Below are 26005 nucleotides of genomic sequence, written 5' to 3' on the forward strand. Positions count from 1 at the left end.
AATTTAAAGTTGACTAGACGGAATGGGGAGATAAGCGACTATGGCTCAGAAGACATAAAAATTACATCTAGTATTGCAATCCGCTACTCTTGATTTCTCCACTCTCAGCCCCACCTTTCCTGCTTCCCTTGGATAGTCTCTGTCCTCAAGGAACTCAGATTCTTGGAGAGGAGCTGAATACCTGTGGATGTCACGTGAAGAATACTGGCTGTAACCTGGGCGTGGAGGGAAGCCACAGAATGATGCAAAGCAGGGAAGAAATAAGAGCAGATCTGAACTGTGGAGCACTTATTTTAGAGCCCACGTGGAGCATATTTCTCAAAAGAGACAAGACTGCAAGAATGGAAGCGAAGAAGCCTGAATGAAAGAAGCTGGAGGGCTGAATAGGCGCCATCATGATCAGTACAGTCCAAGAAACACAGTGGAGAAATAGATGAAGATATGGTGATTGACTCAGGTGTGAGGAGTCAAGGATAACTCCTGTGTGTCCTGAGTGCTGGCAACTGAGCTGGAGATACAGGAAGAAGAGCAAGTGTTGGGGACGTGGAGATGATCAGTTCCATTATGAACACCTTGAGTTTGATGTGTCTGAGAACACGCAGGAGAGGGTCCAAAAGATAGCCCTTACCCTAAATGCTGTTGCTTAAGTCCAATTGATTCTACCTCCTAAATATCTCTTACATGTATCCCATATTCATGCTCACCATCACGCCCTAATTCATATTTCGTTCCTCATCCAGCCTCTTGGTCCTCATGGCTCGTCTCATTTTTCCTCAGTCCCTGTAAGTCAATGGAGGACCTAAATATATCTTTTTCATTGCTCTGTTTTTATCTGTTAGCTTGTATCATACTATTTGACACTTAATATATACTCAATAAATGTAGAGGAGCAAATACAAGTAATGAATGTTGCATTTAGGGCTTTAGGTTCACACTCCTTGACACATGACAAGAGGAAGGTCATATGCAGTAGTAGTGAAGGGAAGATATTACTCTTATTGAATAGGTACAAATTACCACCCAGTACCTAGTAATTCATTGCTTTAACTAGCAGCTTTCCTTTTCGTCTAGGTTAGTTATGTGATATAAGAGAAGATAAACACTTTAAAACAATCTTTTCACAAATAAACTGGAGTTATAAGTTCCTTACTTATTCAATAATGTAATGGTAAGGAAGTTTTTTTGTTTTGTTTTGTTTTGTTTTTTGCTAAAGACAGCCAACAAGGTAACTCTGTTTGGTTTGATGTGACAATTTGAATATTGAGCAAATAAAGGTGTTTTTCTAAAGTGGTTAACGTGACCTGTGAATCTGTGATAAGTCTCCTACTGTCCCTCCTGAATAACCTTGCTGGCACACGACTTTTTGAGCTGCACAGTCAGGCCACGTGGTGCAGCCCCGCAGTGCAGCGGTGTGGCAGAGGACAGGTAAAGAGCCAGCCATCGCTGCTCAAGTCTCTCCCTCCTGAATGCCAATCTCCTCCAGTGAAATACAGTTGTACTTCAAGATCCCAGGATGAGACAGATCTGGAAAGCTCTTAAGAGGCTGGCTGGCCAGCCCGGTGGTCTTAGAGACGAGGAAGTTAGCCTCTACTGAAGTGAGCAGGGGTGAACCGCGGCCCTATGCCCAGTCCCTGCTGGCTCCCAGGGTCAGTCTGGGAGGGGAAGTGTCCTTGGGTCATTCCCTGCCCCACACAACCCCATTGTGTTTCACCCTAATTACTTCCTGTGTTTCTCTCCCTTCTTTCCTGTGGGGAGTGAACTCAGGCATCCAATAATAGCCACCAAGTGTTCTACTCTCTAATTTATGCGATTTCAAGTCTCCAACCAACAGAGTTACGTTTCTGAGTGGTTTGGGGCTCACACATTAACATGGCTATAATTATTCTGAAATATTCACTAGTGTAAGTCCAGTTTCTTGTTTTTGAAAACTGAATTTGTATGATTGTAGAGAATGCAGGCTTCCGATTGCTACTCAGATTTCTGCCTTTTTAGAAAACAAAAATGTCTTTGTTTTAAATATAACACAACTTTTTATTTAAAATATATTAACAATACTCTAAAACATTTTTCCATTAAGTAGGACATTTTAGATTAAAAGACTAAACTGACTTCATGTTAAAAGAAAAATGTGTTGACAATAATCTGTAAAGTAAAAATTGACAAGAAGCTATTCTCAGGTTCTTAGCCCCTTCCCACCTATTGCCCTGTCTTTGAAAAAAATATCAAGCTTATTTCAACACACTACTTTGCTCTCATCTTCTCTTTTAGTAAGTCACCCTTGGCATGGTTCCATTGATTATTGGAACCATGGCATGGTTCCCTTGGCATAGTTCCACTGATTAAATAAAATAAAAATGTCCTGAAAAAACTAGCTTTCATTTCTAAAATATGTCATATTTTTGTCTGTGAGAAACATAAGAAAGATCGTCCAAGAAAAGCAAGGTCACTTGAAATAGGTAAGCGATGCAGATACTCCATCTAAGAGGTGCAAGAAGCTGTAAGAAGCCTGGCCTGCAGGCTCCGGGAGACCTGGGAGACAATCCTGGCTCTGCATGGGCACCTCAGCATCCTCATCTGTGAAATGGGCATAATGAGCTTTCAACTTTTGTGGGAAATAAAGGAAGGAAAGCACCTGAAAAATAGCAACTGCCCAATAAACAGCACCTTGAATTATTCTTCTGTTATCCAGTTTTATGTCACTGCTATTATAATTCTGGAGAAAATAATGAGATCACAAGAATAGTAATGCCCTGAATTGTGATTATTTTTGTAGAATCTGATTTTTCTACTGACCAATTTGAAAGGGCCACATAATGAAATTTGTAAGTGAGAACAGTGGATTCTTATTGTTCTGTGGTCCTGTTTGAATTTTACTTGAGTTTAACCCAAAGGGATTTAGTTCCCAGAAGCACCAGAAAGATCTACTGTAGTCCAAGATGAGGCCTCAGATCTGCAGGATGAGAGTCCCAGGTAAACTTATTTCAAAACATATTTATATTGCTAACGATGCAGCCTAAGTTCCACCAAAAGACTTAGAGCCAGGATACTGCTGCTTGCTAATTTGTCTTTGTTTTGGAAGAAGAGGGTCTTCCACTGACAAATATTCTGTCCCCATGTTTATGAACCGCATTTAAAAGGTTTACCTACATCTTTCATGGGAAGCAAATATTTCTCAATTCATTGAAAGAAATAAAATCACTGTCTCACATGATAAGGGCGAAAATATTTTCTTTCCCCCTTTCATTAAAGAAAAAAACACACAAAACCCAAACATAACAATGAATAATGAAAGGAAAACAAACAAAGCCATTCCATTCCATGGAGGAGGGGCAGAGTAGCTACAGGGGACAGCTGCAGTGTGTCTGGCGTCCCAATCCTTGTCTTTCCCATCACTTTATTACTTAGTGGACCAGGAATGTAGACAATTCTGGCTATGGCTGTTTTGAGTTTTTGTTTCTCGACTTAAATTCTGCGTGGTGCTCATTTGCTTCCTGCATGATGTCCTAAGCCGACAGGGTCACTTCAGCCTCTGTGCACAGAGCCGCACAAGCAGGGAGTTCTTACTCCTTTCCCAGCTCCACCCCTTCCCATGAAGCCCTTGAAATTTGAAGGGCTAACTGTCTTAGGAGGCTTGGGCTGCTACGACAGACCAAAAACCAGGTGGCTTAAGCAGCAAAATATTTGTTTCTCACAGTTCTGGAGACTAGAAGACCAAGATCAAGGTGCCAGCAGGTTCAGTGTCTGGTGAGAGCCCTCCTACTTGCAGATGACTCCCTTCTTGCTGTAATCTTATGTGGTGAACAGAGAGATACCACTGGTCTCTTTACCTTTTTACAAGGGCACTAGTCTCATCATGTGTCCTCTACCCTTGTGACCTCCTCTAAACCTAATTACTTCCCAAAGGCCGCACCTCCGGATACCATCACAATGGGAGTTACGGCTTCAAGATGAATTTGGGGGAGTGACAGAGACATTTAGTCTGTAGCACTCACACAATGCTCTCCTGAGTTTTTATCAAAAATTGTCAAACCCTCTGTGACTCTTTCAAGCATTTTTTGCTGTGATTTTTGTTGGGTACCAATGGACTGCATGTTCACACACCATCACTATGTAACTTTCAACAAGATGCTAAGGAATGTTTGTGCCTTCTCCTCCCAAATCCGTATGTTGAAGTTCTAATCACCAATGCGATACAATTTGGAGATGTATCTTAGGAGAGGTGATAAAGTTTAGTTGAGCTCATTGAGGATGGGGTCCCCATAATGGCATTAGTGCCCTTATTCAAAGGGAGAGATCTTCCTCTCTGCAGCCACAGGCACAGGAAAGGCCTGTGAGCACGTGGGAGAAAGCCATCCCTACACCAGGAAGGGAGGACTCACCAAACGCAACCATGATCTTGGACTTCCAGCATTCAGGACAGTGAGGAAAAGAGTGTATGTTGGTTAAGCCATACCATCTGTGGTATTTTGTTACAGCAGCTTGAGCTGACTGGGACACAAAATGACTTAAATTCTACTAAACTGACAGGCACAGGAAGGAGAAAGGAATAATGAATGTGGTAATCCCTGGGGGGGGGGGTGTTTGATTCATGTCTGAAAACATGTTTTTGAACTTAAAGAAAATAACTCTTAGGCGTGAATATTCTCTGTCGTAATACTGACCGTTACACATGGATCTGAAAAAATTGATTTCATTCTACAATAAAATAGAGTTACAATTTCCCCCAAATCTTCCTTTACACCATCACTTTTCTCTTACAAATTTTCATAGTTCTGGAATTTCCTGATATATAGTCAATTTACATAAGAGAATTTTAATTTTCAGGCAGACACTCAAAAGTGCAGCTTTTAAAAGCATTTGCAGTGTTTTTATACATGAAAGACATGTGAATCAACAGCATATTTTACAATATTTATCATCATTTAAAATAAAATTTTAAAATATTACTTATTCCTTTTAGCCTGTGAGCACTATAACACTGTAACTGTATGGAAGTTCATTAAATATAGAATCACTCTGTAGAATTCTGTATGACAACAAAGGATTCACCTTTCCTTCTAAGAAAGCTGTATGTTTTCCAGAAATTTGAGAAATAGTACATTTATTTTGCTGGTGAAAACTGTGCCTGATATAGCTGAGATTTCTGCATGGTAACAAAGGTTTGCTCGGACTGCACGTGCTCCTTGCGGGCTCCAGCAGCACTGTGTTTATTAATACTGAAAACCATATCCCATTACATCAGCGACCCATCCTCCCTAATGAAACAAGATCTGCCACCACTGCAGACTACATGGTGTGAAGCCATCAACAAGCACCCACCAAAGACGTGCTGCTTATTAAATTTATCTGGAACTCTCACCCAAACCAGTGCTACATTCTATGTAGGCAGGGAAATCGAGATTCTGTTCAGAAGTGACTCTAAGATAATCTTGTGCTAGGAAGAGAATTTTCAACAGAATCTCTTGGGTCATGTGTTAAAAATGCACATTCCCTGCCTCCATCCCCAGAGTTTTTGACCTAGTAGGAATGGTCTTGGATTGGATCCAGAAATCTGGCTTAGCAAGAATCCTGGGTGATTTGGATGTCATTGGTCCACTTGGAGAAATACGTTGTAGCTGTGTGGGATCTTATGCCTAGCTTAGAAACCTCACACCAGGAACTGTATCCTGAGCAAGATGGGCCAAGGCAAAACTTTGAAGTTGGAGAACTTTGCTCTTTTTTCAATTAATTTTCTCTCTCCCCAGGCACTTTAGGTGTCCTCAAGTTAGGCTTCCGTGGGGCTGGCTTACCAAGTTCTTCCTAAATTTTTAACTTCTTTTCTCCCTGCCTTCTATCCTACATTTAACTGAGATGTTACCAGTGTCAAGCTTAAAATGACAGTCTGGTGTCTGATTAACTCTTCCTGCTGAGGGGTTATGGCTACCAACACTTTAATGTGTGGTCTAGAAATTTGGGATGTTCACCGAGAGGGAGAAATCTCAAATACTAAACTACTAGATGGCCTGATAAAACGGGGGACGTGATTTTGGTCTGTCCATCTCAACTCTTAGGGAGCCTCTTTGCACTATCAACTTTGTCCCTAAGAATGGACAGGATTTCCTTTGCAGACTCACACAGACATTCAAGAGGACAAGATTTGACCACAAAAGGCATGGAGAGTGTCAATTCCTGTCTTTCACCTCTGGTGCTTGGTGGTGATAGGATTGAACTGGGGGAAAAAATGGCTAACATTACTTAAATACACCTGATCCTATATAATACTGACTTGAATCAGGAAGACACTATGAGACACTTTGCCCGGGGAAATAGCTCTTTCCAGAAGGAAGTTTGTTCAGCTCACAAAGCAGTGACTCAGTATCAATACCTGTAGGAATTTCAAATCAGAAATCACTTGTGCTCTTCTCCCAGTCACCCTGGTTTTTTTTTTTAATTTAAAAAAAATTTTTAGATTTTTTATTTATTTATCTATAGAGGGGAAGGAGAGAGGGAGAGAAACATCAATGTATGGTTGCCTTTCGTGCGTCCCCTGCTGGGAGTTGGCCTGCAGGGAACCAGCCTGCAACCCAGGCATGTGCCCTGACTGGGAATCGAACCGCGATCCTCTGGTTCGCTGGCTCGTGCTCAATCCACTCAGTCACCCTGTTGTAATCCTCCTGGAGGCCAGAGCCATGGTCGAGCGAGGAGAAAAGGTTGGATGACCGAAAGGCACAGAATAAATCTAACCTGATTAAGAGAAATAGCTCTCAGTGCTGAATCTAGATGCATTAGCGTGACCTTGGGCAAGTTATAAAAACTCTTTAGCCACAGTTCACTATCTGTAAAATGGGAAGTACACCGATACATAGTAAATATACCATTCATATTTTTATTTTAGAAAAGATTTCATTTATCAATTATTTTTAGAGAGAGGGAAAGGGAAAGAGAAAGAGGGAGAGAAACACTGATGTGTGAGAGAAACATTCATTGATTGCGTTTTGCAGGCATCTAGTTGGGAACCGGACCTGAAATCCAGGCTCATACTCTTACAAGGAATCAAGCCAGCAAGTTTTTGCTTTTCAGGATGACACCCAACCAACTGAGACACACTAACCAGTGTGTCCTAACCAGGGCCTTATTGTTATTATTATTATTATATCATTAATATTATTATCAGCTGTCCTGGAAAATGTCAGAAAACTAAATTTGATGTTAGCCCATATCAGCCTCTCTGTTAGAGTAGGACTAGAGTGGGAGAATTTTTATACTAAATCTTTTCCAGCCAAGAAGGGTGTATATATTTCTGAATAGGATAGAAGCTAAATTAAGATGCCTGTATTTGACTAATATTAAAAATATTAAGAGTGCTGCTTTTAATTTCCAAACAGAACTCTTAGTATTTACCTCAATTAGTAATTTTCTAAATTGTGGGTTGAGATAAAAATGAGCTGGTGCTACCTACAGCCACACCTTCAGTTATCACATCAGCATAAATCCATCCATTTCTACAAAAATAATTATTGAGCATCTATTATGCACCAGGCATCAAGTAGCATGGTTATACAGGATACGGTGATGAATAAGAGAGACAGATTAAATACTGATATACCAGACTTTCCATTTTTGGAACCAGCATTTAGGAACCAGCAACCCTTTCCTGAAACTTACATTTATGTGTCCATTCCAGATAAGTCTTGCAGAGAGCTTGAGGGACACTGTCAGGGACGCACAGAACATTGCAAAGCTCAGGCACAGGTCAAAGGTTTGAAGTGTCAGGTGGTACTCTTCATAGTGTGGTGGGTCCACACACACTGATGGGAATTTTGCATATGGAAAAGGAAAGGCAACTGCATAGCCAAGATAGTTGGTCCCTGCAACCCCTGAAAATGAGTAGAAGCAATAGGGGCCGAGAAGAGTTGATTCTAGGGCCACTACAAAATGAAGTGGACATCCCATGAGGTTCAGGATCACAAACGTGAAACTAGCTTCCCACTGAAAAGAAAGAAGAAACAAATTGTTACTTTGGGAACTAGATTTTCCAAAAGCTTCTTCGCAACGTGAAGAAAGAGAAGCCAGATCTTAATCTCTCCTACTGGGAAATAAGGGAGAATTGGGTCACAGCTTTTCCTTAGGCCTTTGTGTCTTCCTCTCCAACCTACATCAGACACCTGGGGCAAAGAATGAAACCAAACCCACTTAAATATCTATTTATTTCCTGTCCTGTGTTGATAACCAGTCTGGGGTGGGAAAAACAAATGAGTAAGCAGAATGCTTGCTCTGTCCTAGGGCCTTGCCAGTCAGGGTGTGGTCCACGGTCCACTGATGTCCCCCGGGACAGTGGTAGAAATGTAGAATCTCAGGTCTCACCTACATATACTGACTCAGAATCTGCGTGTTAACCGGATCCCCAGGTGCTTCATAGGTACAGCGAGGTTTGAGAGGCATTGCTATAGCCGTGGGTGAAAGATTTCTAATGAGCTCGAGGTAGTCTTTCTGTATGGTGGGATTATTTGATTCTATACTATTAAAATTCAAGATATTATGGCACCTTTTGAGGGAAAAGAAAGCAAGAAAATTGGAAGGATATCCCAAATAGAGGAGTTGAGACCTGAAAAGGCAGTGTTGAAAGCAGAGGAGCCTATAGATCTCTTTCTTCAAGACGAAATTCAGGAACACTAGCTAACATCGGGTCTGCCCTCCCAAAATAACAACACCTGCAAACCACAGGAACTGTTGAAAATGTTTGGATCAGGAATCAGATAGTAAAAATCTTAATTAAAAGCATAGTTGGTTATTAAAAGCCATCATACTAAGGCATAAATTAGACAGAGTTCAACTATAACTGGCAATTGCATTCTCTGTGTTACATCCTGAATTACTAACAGTAGAGATTTGATCTTCAAACTCACACTACTGTTCTCCTGTATGTTGCGGAAGTACAGGGGGTTCTGTAGTAAAACTGCCAAGTCGAGTGACACAAAGTAACCTCCCAGGGTGATCTGATGGCCAGAAATTCCTCACAGGGCAGATCACGATGGGTAGTCAAACCCCAGGCACACAACTTCCTTAGCAAAAGGTTTATCTTTGCCTTAAGCAAATCCTGTCCATTGTTCTTGTGTATCTAAGGTTAATAGACCTTTGAAATATCTCTTTTCAGACCCCTCCTTCTAAGACATAGCCATCCCCAAGAGAGCACATAATCATAATTATCCATGTAACCTTCCTTATGTCCCCTCCTTAATTTTAAATGCATAAAAGAAACTGCAAAAACTCTCTGAAGAAGTTGAGATCTTGCTTCTTGACAATTGTCACCAGTTTTGGCTCAAATTAAATCTTACAAAAATCCCTTACAGGTTTGGATGTTTTTCACCTTGACAATGTCTACGTATTTACCAAGTGTCTCTGGGTCCACTCTTTGTGAGCCAGCAGGAGCAGTACACCAGCTGTGATGGCCTGGGAAAGGAAGATGGAAAAGCGTCATCCATGATAGAATGTAGCTCTGGAAAGCGTTCAATCTGTCTCACCATTTGACAGCTTTATCATGCACTAGAAGAAGGAACAGCAAACGACTAAATGGATTTATGGCTCCGAGCTCCCCTTCATCTATAATGACAATGAGGAAAAGAAGCCATCAGTGTCGCAAGGCTATGATTCATGCGTGCTCATTTTTTGATTTTCTGTGTTGCCTTTGCTGTCACAATTATAACCTTCACTCCAGTGGGGTGTCACTGAGGTAGAAGCCTGGCTTTATAACCCTAGCCATATGTTCCATTTCGATTAATTGTCTATTGTTCATCTTCCTTGTGAATTGTTAAAACTGCACACAGGAAGAACCAGAATGGGACTGTGTCACAAAACCCTGACAACCCTCTCAGCAGCAGCGCTCCCCTCTACCATTAGCTTTCTCTTGAAACGCCTGCTGGTGAGACACAAATAGGAGATCCCAGTTTCTCACGTAACGACGATTATCCTTAGAATGAATGCATCACGGGCCATTTATTGTTCTGGGTGTGGTGGTGTCCAGCCTTTCGAAAGAGAGCTCGTTAGAGCCGCCGTTGAAGGGGAAAAGGCCCAAAGTGCAGAACAAAAATAGTTAAACAAAGAAGGGAATGGTGTCATCAAAATTAAAGCAATAGATTAAAGAAAAAACACTTCTGGGCTCCTCTTCAACTCAGCACCACGTCTGATAGAGGAGACCTTTGTGGCCCTGAGCCTAGAAATCACTTGTTCCCAGTCCGTACATCATTTGTTCCTAGTCAAGAAATGTTTCCAGGTTGAGAGAGAACACCAGGAAGCGATGTGCCTGAAATAAGATACAGAATGGGGGCAGGACTAAAAATAGTGCCATTTAGGTTCCCGACAGAGAAATAAACATGAATGCATATATAGTATCAACAAATTCAAGGGGGGGGGGCGTGGAGGGAATCAGAGCTTTGACCAATGTGGTTTTGTGGTATGCTGCTTTTGTAGCTCTGGGTCTGGCATATTTATTATTTTGAGACCTAGCTTTTCATTTCCCTGGCATATTTTAGGTCAATGTTGGATTTAGAGAATTTGAGAGAGAGGGGGAAAGCAGACACACAGGCACTCACACAAAACTTCTCATGCAGCTAAGCCTGAAATTCCACACTTGGCATCGCCCTACCATTAAACCCCCCTGGATAAAAACAGAACCATCTGTAGTCAAAAGAGGCTGGCTTGATCCTGCAGGAGAAAAGTTTCCAAGGGACCCCATGGAGGTTGAGCCAGCCTAACAGCACAACAAGACAGGAGAATTATTAAGAGCAACTGTAACGCTGCTGGCTAAGCTCCGGGGCCAGTCTGAGTTTTCTGGGGCAAGGCGCTCAAAGGACACGTCACTGCTCTGTGCGAAAACACTGAAGCAAAGGAGATAAAAGCAGAGGAGACGCCCCTCTGCTGGTCTGACTCCAAGGCAATAGCTGACATTATCAGATCCTTAGATTCCAGGTTGCCTTAACTACTTTGGCACGAACTGTGTCTTTCTTTTCAAAAGTTAAAAAATGCTATTGCAACTGCCAGCTTGAATTTTGCTTTGTTTACACAAAACTTTGAAAAAGATCTGTCATGGAGGAGGCCGGTGTATGAATCCCAGTGACTTGTTAAATCCATCCCACAGGACGTTGTGGCTCAGCAGCCCAGCGCACCCAGCTTTACGGGTGCCCCCTCATTGCGCATGGGACACAGAACGAGGGTGTTTCCCCAGCAGTCACAGCCTTCTCCTTTTATTTCTTCTTTAAAAATTTTATTTAGAGATAGGGATGAGAAATGTATAAAAAAGGAAGAGCTTTGAGATGGGGAAGATGTCAAGCGGGAAAAGGAAAGGCGAGGGTCTGCGGTTCTGCGGGTGCGGAACCGTGCAGAGCAGGGCGGGCAGGTCGAGGAAGGAGCGAGCGGGGTGTGCTGGGAGGGCGCACTGTCCCTCAGCTCCTCTGCACAGGCTGTTGCCGTGCCCTAGGGACAGTACTTGGGTTCTGCATAGTTGCTGCTAACACTGACTGCATGATCATTGTGAGCCCTCCCACTAAATCTTTATTTTATTTTTTTAAAAAAAGATTTTATTTATTTTTTAGAAGGGAAGGAAGGAAGAGAGGGAGAGAAACCTGAGTTGGAATGGCCTCTCACGTGTCCCCAGCCAGGGACCTGGCCCACAACCCAGGCCTGTGCCCTGACCCAGAATAGATCCCGCAACTTTTCTGTTTGTGGGATGAGCCCCAAACCACGGAGCCACAGCAGTCAGGGCTCCCGCTAAATCTTTAAATTGCTGAGTAAAGCGTGCAGTTCCCAGATGAACTGAAAGAAGCGGGGCAGTCACAACAGAAGTAGAAACTGTTAGAGGAATGATTTTAATAGAGGCTAATATATTCACATATGAATATCTACTGTGGCTCCGCTAAAACTAGGGGCGTGATAGATACCGCGCAGGTAGAGTAACGACAACAGTTAACATTAACTGAGCACTTACTCTCTGTCAGGCGCTGTCCTAAAACGCCACATGTGTTCACTTATTGTGACCCTATGATCAAGTAGATCTTCTACTTCTATTTTTTTGACAAAAGCTATGGTATTTATTGTATTATAATATTATAATTACTGTAACTTTTCCATAACTATAACTTGAAATAATCATAATTTTATCCAATTTTATATCATTAAACTTTCTTCTCCCTCTATTCCCTATTCCCAGTCAATCACAGCTGTCCTGCTGATTGATTTAAGTACAAGAATAATTGCTGTACTTTTTAAATGAAGCACAGAGGAGCTAAGTAAGATGAGGAGCTCACCAAGTAATAATTATACAAATAATGGTTCAAAACACCAATTCAAAAGAATTTATGCACCTCTATATTCATAGCAGCTCTATTTACGATAGCCAAGAGTTGGAAACAGCCTAAGTGCCCACCAGTAGGTGAGTGGATTAAAAAACTGTGGTATACTAACACAATGGAATACCACAGAGCAGGAAAAAAAGGAATTCCTACCTTTTGTGACAGCATGAATGGAACTGTAGACTATTATGTTAAGTGAAATAAGCCAGTCAGTTAAAGACAAATACCATGTAATCTCACTTATAAGAGGAATCTAATGAACAAAATAAACTAATGAGAAGAATAGAACCAGAAGCCTAGAATCATGGAATAAAAGGACAGTGGCAAGCGGGGAGGCGGGAGGTGAGGACTGTTTGAAAGAGGGTGAAGGAATTAATCAAAGAACACAGGTGAGGGACCCATGGGCATAGACAACAGTGTGGGGATTGACTATGGAAGTGGGGGGTGGGCTGGGTGGAGGGGATGAAGGGGGTAAATTGGGACGATTGTAACAGCATTAACAACAATAAATAATAACAACGGTTCCAACTCTCAATGGAATTTACAGCCCAGATGGGAAAGTAATATACATGCAAGAATGTCCAGAAGACTAGGCAAGAAGAGTGGGTGCTTTCTGTGTGAGATGAGCCCAGTGGATGCCACTTCCAGGTGAAGGATCACTGGTAAAGGCACCAGGAAGGACCCGGGACTTTGAAGGGGACCAAAGCTTTGCTATGTGAGGCCACACCTCACTGACCAGACTGTAGTCTCTCACCTTAATGGTTATCGACCCCTGAGGAACTAGAAAACAATCGCTGGGTTCTGACTAATGGTCATAAAGTTTAAGCCCCTGGCAGGCTGAAAAAGATAACATCTTAATCTAAGTTATGTTTCACCTCCTGAGCCAGTAAGGTAGGATGACCTCCTTGGTCATCCTTTCCTCTCCTGAAAACTGGTTCTGGATTCCAGAGCTGACTTCACAGTTGTTCTCAAAACCCAAAGAAATGATTTATTACCCTTCTCTCACCTCTGACCAATCATCTCCTAAAAGACCCCAATTTCCAAATCCACAGTGTCTTGTGATTTTGCCCTATATAATCTGTAACCTGTGTGCCCTGGGGGAGTCAGCTCCTTCAGGACATGAGCTTGCCCATTTCCAGATTGGTCAATTTCTAATAAACCAATTCCTTTATTTACTGCAAACCCGCCATTTGTGTGCATTTTTGGCCAGAGTCCACAGGCAGAAAGAACTTAATTATTGGGCTTCAGTAACCACTGGATGTGATGGGGCAGGAGTGGGGTGGAGGGTGGGCTGGTTGGGGCAGTGCGACAAAAAGCGCAGTCCTAGGACCAGCTGGACAGGTCCCTGGGGACTTGCCAGACACGGAGAATCTCAAGCTTCACTCCAGATTGACTGAATCAGAGTTTGCATTTTAACAAGTTCCCCAGGTGATTTACATGCACATTATAGTTTGAGAAGCGCTAGTTTAGAGGAAAGAATTGAGTCAAACATCACTCCAAGGTTTGCAATTGAGTTCAAAGACAAGGAAGTCAGATGAAGAAACTGTTGTGTTTTGTGGTAAAACAATTAACATTTTTTTTGACAAGCTGAACTTAAAGAAGCTTAGGATATCTAAGTGGAAGATTGACCATCAGGTAGTTAGAAGTCACAGGACCCTTGAAGCTGCAAGAGACTTGAGTGAGGGTAAAGCTGAGTCCCTCCTGTAACAGAGGAGGAACCTGGAGCTTCGAGGGTGGGTCTAGCTCTACCTTTCTCCCAACTTCTCATTTCCAAGCGAGGCTCTAAATGAAGTTCTTTTGCACACCATCGGCCAGGTGACTGGACCCTCCAGGCTTCAGATTTGTAAAACTCATGACACTTTGGTTTCTCTATCAGAGCTTGTCTGGTAATCCAGGTTTTCCAGGATTAAAGTAAAGCTCAGTCCTTAAAGTGCTATGATGCCCTTGCTGCACACTTTCTAGTAGGTGATGCTTTTATTTATTTATATATTTATTCTGAAATGGTTTATTGTTTATGCTATTACAGTTGTTGCAGTTTTTTCCCCCTTGCTTTCTCCACCCCGCCTGCCCCCCACTCCCACAGGCAGTCCCCACACTGTTGTATATGCCCATGGGTCCTTCACATGTGTTCTTTGACCAATCCCTTCGCCTTCTTTCAACCAGTGTTTATTTCGCTTCTCCCCTCTTGTAGCTATCTTCTGGTCCATGTGTCTATGCCTCTGATTCTATTTTGCTCATTAGTTTATTTTGTTCGTTAGATTCCACTTACACGTCAGATCATATGGTATTTGTCTTTGACTGACTAGCTTATTTCACTTAGCCTAATACTCTCCAGTTCCATCCATGCTGCTGCAAAAGGTGAGAATTCCTTCCTTTTTGCTGCTGCATAGTATTCCATTGTGTAAATGTACCACAGCTTTTTAACCTACTCAGCTACTGATGGGCACTTAGGCTGTTTCCAAATCTTGACCATTGTAAATAATGCTGCTATGAACATATGGATACATATATTCTTCTGAATTGGTGTTTCAGGATTCTTAGATATATTCCCAAAAGTGGAATCTCTGAATCAAAAGGCAGTTCCACTTTTAATTTTTTGAGGAGACTCCATACTTTTTTTCACAGTGGCTGCACCAATCTCCATTCCCACCCACTATGCACTAGGGTTCTATTTTCTCCACTGTTGATGCCTTTAAATAACTAGTTAAGGAGTTCTAGAAAAACTTCTCTTTGTGTGGTTGGCAGAATAGAACAAGAAGAGTCTGAGGACCAATTGTTATGAAGAATTAGAAACCTTTGAGTGAAAGGCACTGAACAAATACAAAGCACTGAGCCACTTCTTAATACCTCCTACAAATCTCCAAAGAGATGCGGAGTCATTTGCACAGGGAAATGTCAATAAGACTGAAGTCTTTAAATTATCTTCTCCCCAGAGGAGGATACACTTTGCAGGCAAGTTAAGAAAGGCTGGCAAGGAAGATTGTGGAATTAGTCAGAGACCTTTTGAAGTTGACCATGATCAGACAGAGCTTAGGAGGTTTAGGAGGAAGCTCACCAGGAAAAAGAAACTGCATTTCAAATTTAAACATTACCAAGAGAGTGAGCGCTCTCGTTGCTTTCTTTTTCATGAGGATTTTTTCCTGCTTAGGTATAAATATCAGCTTGACCTTTAGTTTTTGCAACCTAATCAGAGTTCAACTGTATAAGGGATTCTGTACCAACAGCATGGAGAGCATGGGATTTATTCAACAATCTTTATCAAACACTATTTATTGAACATCTAGTATGTGACTCACTTTGTTCCAAGTGCTGGAAATATAGCAATAAGTAAAATAGAAAAAAATCTCTGTCCTTTTACAATATACATCAGAGAAACAATAAATAAGTAAATTATATAGTATAGTAGATGGTGATAAGACCTTTGTGAAAAAAATAGAGCAGGGAATGCCAATTGTGGGGAAGTTTGCACTTTTCAATAGGGTAATGAGGGAAGCCACCGGTGGGAAAGTGACATTTTTTCAAAGAATTAAAGAAGGTTCAGGAAAAAGCCTTGTGTGGGAAAAGGCTTCAGGCAGAGAATAGGCGAGACAAAGGCCCTGACTCAAAAATACACCTTGGCATATTTAAAGACAACCAGACACCAGTGTGATGGGAATGAAATGAGCTAAGGGAGAGTGGTGGGAGATGAAATCTGGGAGGTAACAGGCTGGGGGACTCAGCAAGTCATGTGGGAACGGGGTGGGAGAGTGAGTCAGGTGGCAAGGGACTAGCCACAAAGGATTTGGACACAGAGGCAGCACCAGTGCAAGGCATGGTATCAACTAGCATTGGAGAGGGCTTTAATATGGGCAAAGCTCTCTATTATACGGTCTTCGTTCAGAGCGTGTTTATTCTCGCTAAGCATCTTAGAGTTGGAGGATTTCACACGGGGTCTCTTTACCTGCAAAAGACCCCATTTTATAGGCAAAGGCAGTGGGGACTGGCTAAGTGGGGGTTCTGCTCCTGACCACATACCAAGAACATCAAAGTTGGGAGTTGGACCCTACCCCCTCAAACCCACCTCCCACTCTACTTCCTCAGACTGTTGCTCTCAGATGAAACAGCCACCGGCTAGCTACATTCTGGAGATGTTTCGTATTATTTCTCTGGGTCTAACTGGAAAACAGATGTTTGTTCTATAACAAGCATATATTCAGATTACCAATGTCAAGCCTTACCAAATCACCAATATCTGTTGACTGTGTTATGCCTGACTTCGCAGGTACAGGCAAAGAATGATAAGAAACGGACACCGAATTGGGCTATAACTGATTTTTGTTAGACTTGGGGTCAGTTGTGAAGTCAGAATTTTTAAAAAGTTAAATAGAATAAAAAATATCAGGGCTCATTTTGAATAGAAGGTTAGGTGTGTTTTTGTGAAATCTTTGTTATATAAATCTAGTTGCTTGTATGTATCAGTATCTATTTACCTAGAGAAAAATATATGAATGGAAGGACATAGGTTTCTTTTGTAAAATGTTTGTCTTACTCTGTTGCCAACAAAGTTTGGAAGCTGCTTGACTAAATGGAATGGCGACCTTTGCATGCTGATAGATGTTTAGTAAATAGTTCTTTGAACGAACATTGAGTCGGTATTAGGCAAAAGAGCAAAGGACTGAGACTGGAATGGTAGATGTAAAAGAATGTATTTACAAGGAAAAAGAAAAACACAATGAAATGATCTTTTCATCCAGTTCCATACTTCCACCACCTCACTTGCACCCATCTGTTAACCATCATTAAACCCCACTGGACCAAGTTCTATTAACATCAGGACATTGCTCTATGTTTCGTTGTATTGCAAGCATGTAGTAGGCTATCAATACATATTTATTTAATAAGTAGATTAAAATTATATTTCCTAGCCCTGGCTGGTATGGCTCAGTAGATTGAGTGCCAGCCTGTGACCCAAAGGGTTTTGGGTTCGATTCCCAGTCAGGGCACATGCCTGGGTTGCTCGCCAGGTCCTCAGTAGGGGGTGCAAGGGAAGCTCCCACTCATTGATGTTTCTCTCCCTCTCTTTCTCCCTTCCTTCCCCTCTCTCTAAGAAAATAAATAAAATCTTAAAAAAATATATATATCACCTAGGGTCTCACTTTTAGGTAATATCCCAGTTAAAGTCTGATTTTTTTTAAAGATTTAAAATGTAGCTCCTCCCAGGAGTGACTACATTTTAGTAGAAAACTTCTTAAGATCAAAAGCCTCCAAAATTGAGTTCTCTAGTGTTCAGTAGTGAATATCAGGCAACACGGGAAATAATGAGAGAAGGATTTGTTGCACCCGTGGGCCACTGGGCCTCCTGAGTCCTACCCCCCGAAGCCCGGGCCAGACGTGCTCACTCCTCTGACCCACCAAGTTGATGTGCCAATTCGATCTTTTATCTGTGAGATCGGGCGGTGAGCAGACGCTGGGCACCTCCTCGGCGTCCACTTGTGGCTGGCACACACTCGCTTTCCTAAGACACTGGGAAGTTTGTGAAGTTTGTCACCCAACTTCTTGAATTATCTTCAGGTCCAACAGTTATGTGCAGAGAAAAAGCGGGGAGAACTAAGATTTGGGGCTTGCACATCTGGGTCTTGTAGACACACTTCAGCATTTCTAAGGAAAGTATTAATCTGAAAGTTACTTTACTTTGTTTTCCATTTGAAAATTATTTTTCATGGTTAATTTTTAAAATTAAATTCATGGAGGTGACATTGGTTGATAAAATTATATGGATTTCAGGTGTACAAGTCTATAACACATCATCTGTGTGTTGTATTATGCGTTTATCACTCCAAGTCAAGTCTCCTTCCATCACCATTTATCCCCTCCTTTACTCTCTTTCACCTCCCCCACCCCCTTTTAAATTCTAAGTTCAAAAGAAATTTTGATTGCTCATACTATCAGGGCAAGGTGATTAAAATAAAATAACTTTTTAAGGATTTTTTTGCTATCATTTCTTTAAAAAAATGTATTATATTTTTCCATTACCATTTTACTCCCCTTTACACCCCTGTCCTTCCAAGAATTTCTTGAACAGTACTTCTGCTATAGTATACATAATATAGTACGTATTATGTACATATAATAAAATGATTTGAAGAAAAGCATTTATTATATGTATACATATTATTATATGTAATATGTACATATAATAAAATGATTTGAAGAAAAAAATTCTATATTTGAAATGCAACTAAGAGAAATTCATGTTCTAACGTAAATTCTAATTTTCCATAGAATTTTGACTTTTTTGTATTGTTGGAAAACTTAAAAAGAAAGGACATGTTATTCTGTTTTCTCTTTTCCTCCCTCCTTCCTATATTGTCTCAATATATGTAGTAAAATATTTTCCTACCAAAGCTCCATTCCAAATGGGACAAGCAATCCAGACACTCCATCCCGTGAAACAAAGCTTGTAAGAAAAGACTGGGAAGAAAGCAATAACTCCAGAGAAAACGCTGAGCGCCCCCGAGGTAACGAGAATCCAGCCAGCAGCCTGGTATAGGCCCTGCATTTTCCTCTGTGACTTGGGTCCTTGTTCTCAAAGATGTTCTGTTACCAAAACATGAGGGGATGTCAGGCCTCAACAAACAGAAGTTTCTTAGAGACAGTAGCCATGACATACGTGGACTGTTGATCTACTTGGAAACAAGAGACTAGTTTGTTTGTCCTATGATGATAAAATGAAATAAAATAATCTTTGATGGAGATTTGACACAATAAATCCTCATACTAGTTTGAGAGAGAGAGAGAGAGAAGTCAGTCTCGTTTGGGTTGCAGCCTTCATCCCCTTCATTCTGTCCTGTCCAGGGTCGGGTGGGGGGTGACCACTTCCTGGCTTAATCAGACTCAAAGACTTGCTGACTGAGCGAATTGTTTCTCAATTCAACCTGCCTGGTGGTTCCAGCATAAAACCAGTCTCCTTTCTGCACAATAGAACCACATTCCCAGCACAATTTCCCACAAAACAAAGAAAAATAAGCACTTTGATCACTTTCATTCCATTTAATTTAAATGATTTAAAGCAACAATAAGACTTCTTCCCCCTTCCAAGTTAAATTCTATTAAAATAATGCTGGATTATTTAATAAAAGTTTTGACATGAACTTATTCCTAAGCAGGCATGCACTTCCTTTTGGAGTTCTGCCTTGTTTTCACTGAAACGACTTCACCTTAGTTATTTCATCAGTAATTCAGTCATCAAGTAAAGGGCAAAGATAGAAATGCGTGCAGTTGTAAAATAAACTTTGGGTAGGAATTTATTGGTTGGTAAAATGCTGATCTCCCTTTATTTGAAATCATACTTCAAATTTTAGAGCCTGGGCTTATGTAAATTTAAGCAGTTGTAAAATTCTTCTCTTGCATTTGAAAAAATGGTGCACATGTGCTTTTGACTGATAGGACATGTTTGATTGTTCCAAGATAGTATCTTGAAAACCCAGACTCCATTTTGAAGCTAACAGAATAATTTTCCTGTTCAATATTAATGTCTTTTTACTTACATTAAATGATGAAAAATAATTTCATGATTGGGAATGCAGTGGTTTTGAGCATGGATTTTAGCATCAGACCGAGCTAGGATCCTGTTCTCATTCCACTATCTACCAGGGATGTGTCCGTAGGCAAGGTCAAGTTACTTGACTTTCTAGGTTTGTTTTTTCATTTGGGAAATGAGAATAAATTAGTGTGTATCTCACCAGGTGGCAACTGAGAGGACTGAATGAGACAACACTCGGCACCAAGCTCCGCATAGCAAAGACGTTCATGTAGATAGTTACCTGTTCTTATGTTGGGACACTTCATTTTGGGAGCTGTTTTGCAGTCATTGTTACTGTTTTTACCCATCATCTAATAAGCATTAAGTTTGACCCTTCCCGATCAATTTGGTAAAAGCTCCCAAAGGACCCTCCCCTGTATGGTGAGGAGAGAAGCTTCTTTCTGGTTCTCTGCTTTTCTCTCTTTCTGTCTTTAGTTGACCTTCCACAGGGCGGCCCAGATGCTGAAGCAGTTGTCCCTCCTGGATGCACAGAATCCAGGAAGCAGGCTCAGGTTTTCCGCAGCAGCTGTGATTTCCCATCTTCTCGCAACACTGTGCGAGCATATCTTCTGATTTTTTTTCTTATGTCACCAGATAGATTCCAGAAGGGCGGTTGCTTGCAAGGCTTCTATGTCCCCTAGATCAGCGTTTTTCAAACTTTTATCATCTCATGGCACACATAAACTAATTACTAAAATTCTATAGCACAGCATAAAATATAATTTTTTGCCTCTCTGACAAAAATAGGTACAATTTTGATTCATTCACACTGGACAGCTATTGTTCTGTTGACTGCTGTCATTTTTTTAATTTGACAATTTAAGGGAAAAGGGGTCAGTGCTCCTGACTAAATAATCACGGGTTGCATGTCTTCAAGATTCTTGTGGTGCACCGGTGTGACACGGTACACCGGTTGAACATTGCTGCCCAAGATATAAAGACGTTTCCAACACCTAGAACTGTGTCTGGCCCAGAGTAGTATGCATTTGTTGAATTACTTAATGAATACATCAGACTTGCCAGCTATGCGTTTGGGGCCCTGTGGGTCTGCTGAGTGTGAGTCTGTTTTTTTGTGTCCACCAGGGCCGGGGCGTACTAATGTTAGTGTGTTCCCTTGTTGCAGGGGGAAAGGGTTTGTCCAGAAGAGAGACTCATCTGTGTTAGTGTTTGGTTTGAGCTGTTTTGACTTTTTCCTTTACTTTTATCTCAAGGTTATAGCCACATGGTATGTCAATATACTGTGGGTCAGATCACCTTCTCCTGTTTGCATGTTTGGAAAATAAAGACTGTTGAAATACTCGTGTTAAACAGTACAAAGATGGCAAACAAAGAGCATAGTTTTTGTTTTAATTCCGGGGGGTGGGGGTGGGGGCTCTTTTAGTGTTTGCAGCCCTGACAGGCTAACCCTGACACTGCCAATGTGACTCATGAGCCTACATCTACTCATGATTAGATGAGTCATTGCCACTTAGTACAACGAAGAGAGGGGACAGGCAGAACTAGGGGTTTCTCCCTGTGTTTTCCCAGCTGCACCTTTCTGCAGGAATCGTTCCACACAAATTTTCCTAAAGCAAGGAGAGGTTCAGGAAGGGTAGCAACTGGGAAAGAAGAGAAAGTGTAATTTTGCTGGCAGTGGGGTCTTCCTCTTACATCTTTGGTTCTCAGTAACCAGCAGCCAGCAAGGTTCACAGGGCCCTGCCATTGGCACTGATTTACGAAAGGTGGGTCTGTAACCTTGGTGGAGGTGGTGGAGTCAGAGTCTTTGCAGGCTGCTTTGCAGACCCCACCATCCCCCTTACCCAGGGGTCCCCCAATCTTGTCTCAGGGGAAGAATGGTAGAAGTTCCACTGAGCTCTTCAATCCAGCTTTGCCACACACACAAAAAAGCGCCCTCCAACCCCCCAAACTGACATTTTGATTCTAACACTCACCCATCCATCCCTAAAAAAATGTAGTTGGCCCCCTAAAGAGGTGGGATAATGCCAGTGATGCTGAGAGGGAGAAGATTGAATGTTTTCTTCCTCTTTAGATACATCCCCTCACACGTGAACCCTTGAAATAACACCTCTGGCTGTGCTGTAGTCTTGGGCTTTTTCAAAAAATTAGGGTTCAAAGCTACAGAAAGGATCCCTTTTTTGCCAAGATAAAAGAAAATAAAACCCTAAACAAGAGAGAAAATGAAGATGTTTATTTCCCCAGAAGCTTCAGGTGGCTAGCTTCGTTTGTTCACACATCAAAGAGGCGGCACCTGTAGCAGAAAGAGCATGAGCTTTGGCATCAGAAAGGCCTGGCTTAGATCTGAGAAGTTGTATCTGATATATACAGAAGAAATGAAAAAGTTAGAAAATCAGTGCTCTGCTAATCTCAGTACAGTAACTGATTCAAACACAATGAAAACGGATGCCTCTAGGATGGAAAATAGAGCAGTCCCCCCACCCCCCCACCCCCTTAGCCAAGTGATCAAACTTTATGTCACAGGACAAACTGACACCAGTGCCTCCTGATGTGATACAATGGAGGTAAACACTGTCACCCTGTAATGTCTGGGCAAAAATGTTTAGCCTGAATTCAATCCCAAAGAAACAATCAGACAAATTTGAGTTATGGGAACTTTTTACAAAGCACTGGCCTGGACTAGTTAAAATTGTTCACGTCATGAAAGATCATAAAAAAGTTACTGGAACAGTAGGGAAAATTAAATATGGCATTGAAATTAGACAATACTGGTGTATCAATGCTAATTAAGTACCCTGGGAGTATAAATGCCACTATAGTTATGTAAGAGAGTGTCCTATTGTTGCAACTAGGTGAGTTAGTGTTCTTTATGCTTTCTTTCAGACTTTTCTGTGGGTTTGAAAATTTCAAACTAAAAGGTGGGAGAACAAAAGGGAAACGTGTTTAGCTTTGTTAACTGCAGAAAGCCTCCCTGTTACTCAGACTCACAGCCACGATGGCTGGATAACCCCCAAGAGCGTTGACGAATGCAGGTCACAGCCTGAGGAATGTGAGGCCAAGCTGCTCTGGGCTCCTTCAGCGCCAGATAGACATGGTCTTCCTAGCACAGGAACGATGGAACAGGTGTGTTAGGTTATACCGTGCAAATTTACCACTTATGCAGACACAAAGATATTTTTTTTGCCTTTCCAAATATTCCAGTTTTCTGACTGGGTGAAAAGCCTTTGCAATGCTCACTCATAATGCACATTTACCTCAGTTTTTTCTTAGCTGTTGGACTTCAACTATGAGTGAAACTTCCCTTCTCACAGTGGCTTGGGGTTTAAGGAGAGCAAAGTTCAATTGCTATCATCCCTAACTGGGAATTGTCAAATTTAAAACCTTCCAATCTGCAAGATGTTTGGGCCTAAGTAGAGATTTGTGCATCAGCTTGGACTTACCTAATTCAGATTTTATCTGCCTTTTGTATATCTGACCCTCAAACGTGTTTTGAAATCATCTGGAATTTATCAGAATTTTCCCATGTTTCTGCAAAGCAAAACAACCTAAGTGTGTTACCGGCAAACTTCTGCAGCTAGCTGTCATTTTGCTCTCCCAAGCCTTGCAGCTGCAAGGAAATGCTCTTATTGGCAGACTCATCTCGGTTCGGCCGCCTCCCACAGGCTACTGTCTGTCTTTGGGAAAGGGCCACTCGCTCCTATCTTGTTTTATCATGGAGACAGAGCAGCCACAGAAAGAACTGTGATTGTGACAGTGGCTGTGATTGATTGGTGCTTTGGCCACCAGGGAGAGGGGAAGCAACTAGGAAAACAGGAAGAGAGGAACAGAGGGAGTATCAGGGGAAGAGGAGTGAAGAAAAGATGGAGAGAAAAGAAGAACAACAAGAGAGGAGTCAGAACACAGAGGAAAACATTTCTGAAGCCAAAAACAGCTCCTTGCGTCACTCTCAGATACGAAGCCTGGACAGAGTTGATTCTGGGACAGAGAAATGATGGAAGCTCTGGGCTGTGCGTGTACATTTTATAAAAGATGTTTGTAGGGAGAACAAAAGGGAAATAAATAGAGCAAAAGCCCCTCCCCGCAAAAGTTCTCAGATAGTGCTTGTTTTAAGTCTCTTTTAGGGACAAACCTTTAAGTGCTCTTAAATAGGAAATGTATATTCATTTAGTTCCTTCTCTGGTTATTTTCAAAAAAAGAAAAGAACCAAAAGTTGCCTTCTTTCAACTTTTAGGTAGCTTTGAAAATTTCAAATTAATAAGTGGGAGAACAAAAATTAGCTTTATTACTGAATAAAATGACAGGCCTAACTTTTTCTCACATATACAATCATGCTGGCTCAATAATCCTTGAGAATTATTGAGAATAATGAGGCTGCTATTGTTCAGGGAGAAACTAGACGCACTTTTTGATCCCATTAGTACATAAAGGGCAAAGGGAGGGGAGAATGGTGAGGACACATTCAGGGAAGCCCTCCACAGTGGTCAGTATCTTTTCTGTCTTACAGGTGACAAAACTGAGGTTTTAAGGTGTTAAATAGCAGAGGTAACACAACTAATTTGTGTTGAACCCCGATTTCTTTTTCAAATCCTAATTTTGAACCTAGAGGTGTTTGACTCCAAAAGATACGTACATCTGAAAACTGAGCCAGGCAGTGTAGGCCTGTACTCAGACTCAGGACACAATAGGAATGAAGATAATGCTACATGTGCACAAAGGGGACGTTAGAATGGCTGTTGATTCTACTCTTAGTTATAAAGAAAAAAACAACGAAACAGCTTTCTCGCTATTTCTATTTTAGTTTTTAATGATTTTATTTATTTATTTTTAGGAAGAGGGAAAGGGAGGGAGAAAAGAGGGAAACATCAGTATGTGGTTGCCTCTCACACGCCTCCTACTGGGGACCTGGCCTGCAACCCAGGCATGTGCCTTGACTGGGAATCGAACTGGTGACCCTTTGGTTCACACAGTCCAGCACTCAATACACTGAACCACACCAGCCAGGGCTCTATTTTAAAATGAGAACAAAGGACAAGTAAAATCAAAGTTTCATGTTTGTGTATTGATGTAAAAATTCCAGAATTTTTAATTAGTGCATTGTGGTGGCTATTTTTCCATTTTTCAGAACTTCATGTGTGGGCTCTTGCCCTTAAAGTGGAGAAGGACTGGGATGGGTGGCTGTCGTGTGCTGAATGGCTGCTTCAGGGGGGGCGTGCGATGAGGAACAGCCTAGTGTGGTTGAAAGAGACCAGGGCCATGTGGCCTTGCGTAAATCAAAACCTTTCATAATCTCATCCTTCCCAGCAACATGTGGAGGTTAGACTAGATAACTTCTAAGACTCCTTCCATATCTAAGATTCCATGACTTAAAAGAAATCCTCAAAGAGCAAATGTGCCTATGTGGCCAAAATGCCTGTTCCTAAGAACACTTTATCAGTAAGAATGTTATCTCCTTGAGAGCCAGGAACTGCCAGCTAGATCCCATCGCATCTGGCATAAGTGATGAACGCATAATAAGCACTGCACTCTGAGCATTGGCCAATTGCATTCTTGCTGGAAAGATTTCACCCAGAGCTCCTCGAAGAAGGCCTAATTTTGACCCTTGTGGCTCACAAATAGGCAATAACTGGCAGCTAGCAGCCCGCAGCTGAATAATTAATGGCCTCTGAATAACAAATTGGTGATTTTGGTCCAGCTCTGGTGCCTGTGTCATAAAATAATTAAAACTTGTCAGCAAACACAGCACGGGCCAAGCAGGATACAATCGAAGGAACATACAAATGAATTTCTTTTCTTACCCAGCTTCTTGAAAAGGGACGTAAAGCTGGGAGGGAACTGGTAGCAGTTGTAGGCATGGAGGGTCTGGTGCAGATGAATGGGGAGAATTCAGTGAGGATCTGGACATGGCAGAGGATTCGCAGGCAGAGAAATCCCCACCCACAGGCCAGAAATGACTTGGTAGGGTGAACCTCTCCAAACCAGTTTCGGATGGGTCAGGAAACAACATAATTACTCCGTGTTTTACAAGCAAAGGTTAAAATATAAGGACCTTCCATTTTCTATCCCGATTTTATTCTGCTTGGCACTTGGCTATTTGTTTACTATGTGTCTTCTCAACTACAATGAAGGCTCCGTGAAGACATGGCTTTGTTTTGTTCAAGGCTACATC

At 41.7% G+C, this 26005-nt stretch overlaps 1 protein-coding gene across 1 annotated transcript; it reads right to left on the bottom strand.

Annotated features, from left to right (window-relative positions):
* Positions 1 to 709: 709 nt before the first annotated feature.
* On the bottom strand, positions 710 to 18900 carry TMEM212 (transmembrane protein 212). The gene is made up of 4 exons (XM_037046522.1): positions 18703 to 18900; positions 9370 to 9429; positions 7645 to 7968; positions 710 to 780 (listed from the first exon to the last, which is right to left on the bottom strand). Exons 1-4 carry the CDS (start codon positions 18859 to 18861, stop codon positions 733 to 735), a joined length of 591 nt encoding a protein of 196 aa, XP_036902417.1. The 5' UTR covers positions 18862 to 18900; the 3' UTR covers positions 710 to 732.
* Between the last annotated feature and the right edge of the window lie 7105 nt (positions 18901 to 26005).

This window comes from Sturnira hondurensis, unplaced genomic scaffold (genome assembly GCF_014824575.4).
Source record: "Sturnira hondurensis isolate 20B ecotype Veracruz unplaced genomic scaffold, ASM1482457v3 Scaffold0005279, whole genome shotgun sequence".
In the NCBI taxonomy this organism is placed as follows: Eukaryota; Metazoa; Chordata; class Mammalia; order Chiroptera; family Phyllostomidae; genus Sturnira; species Sturnira hondurensis.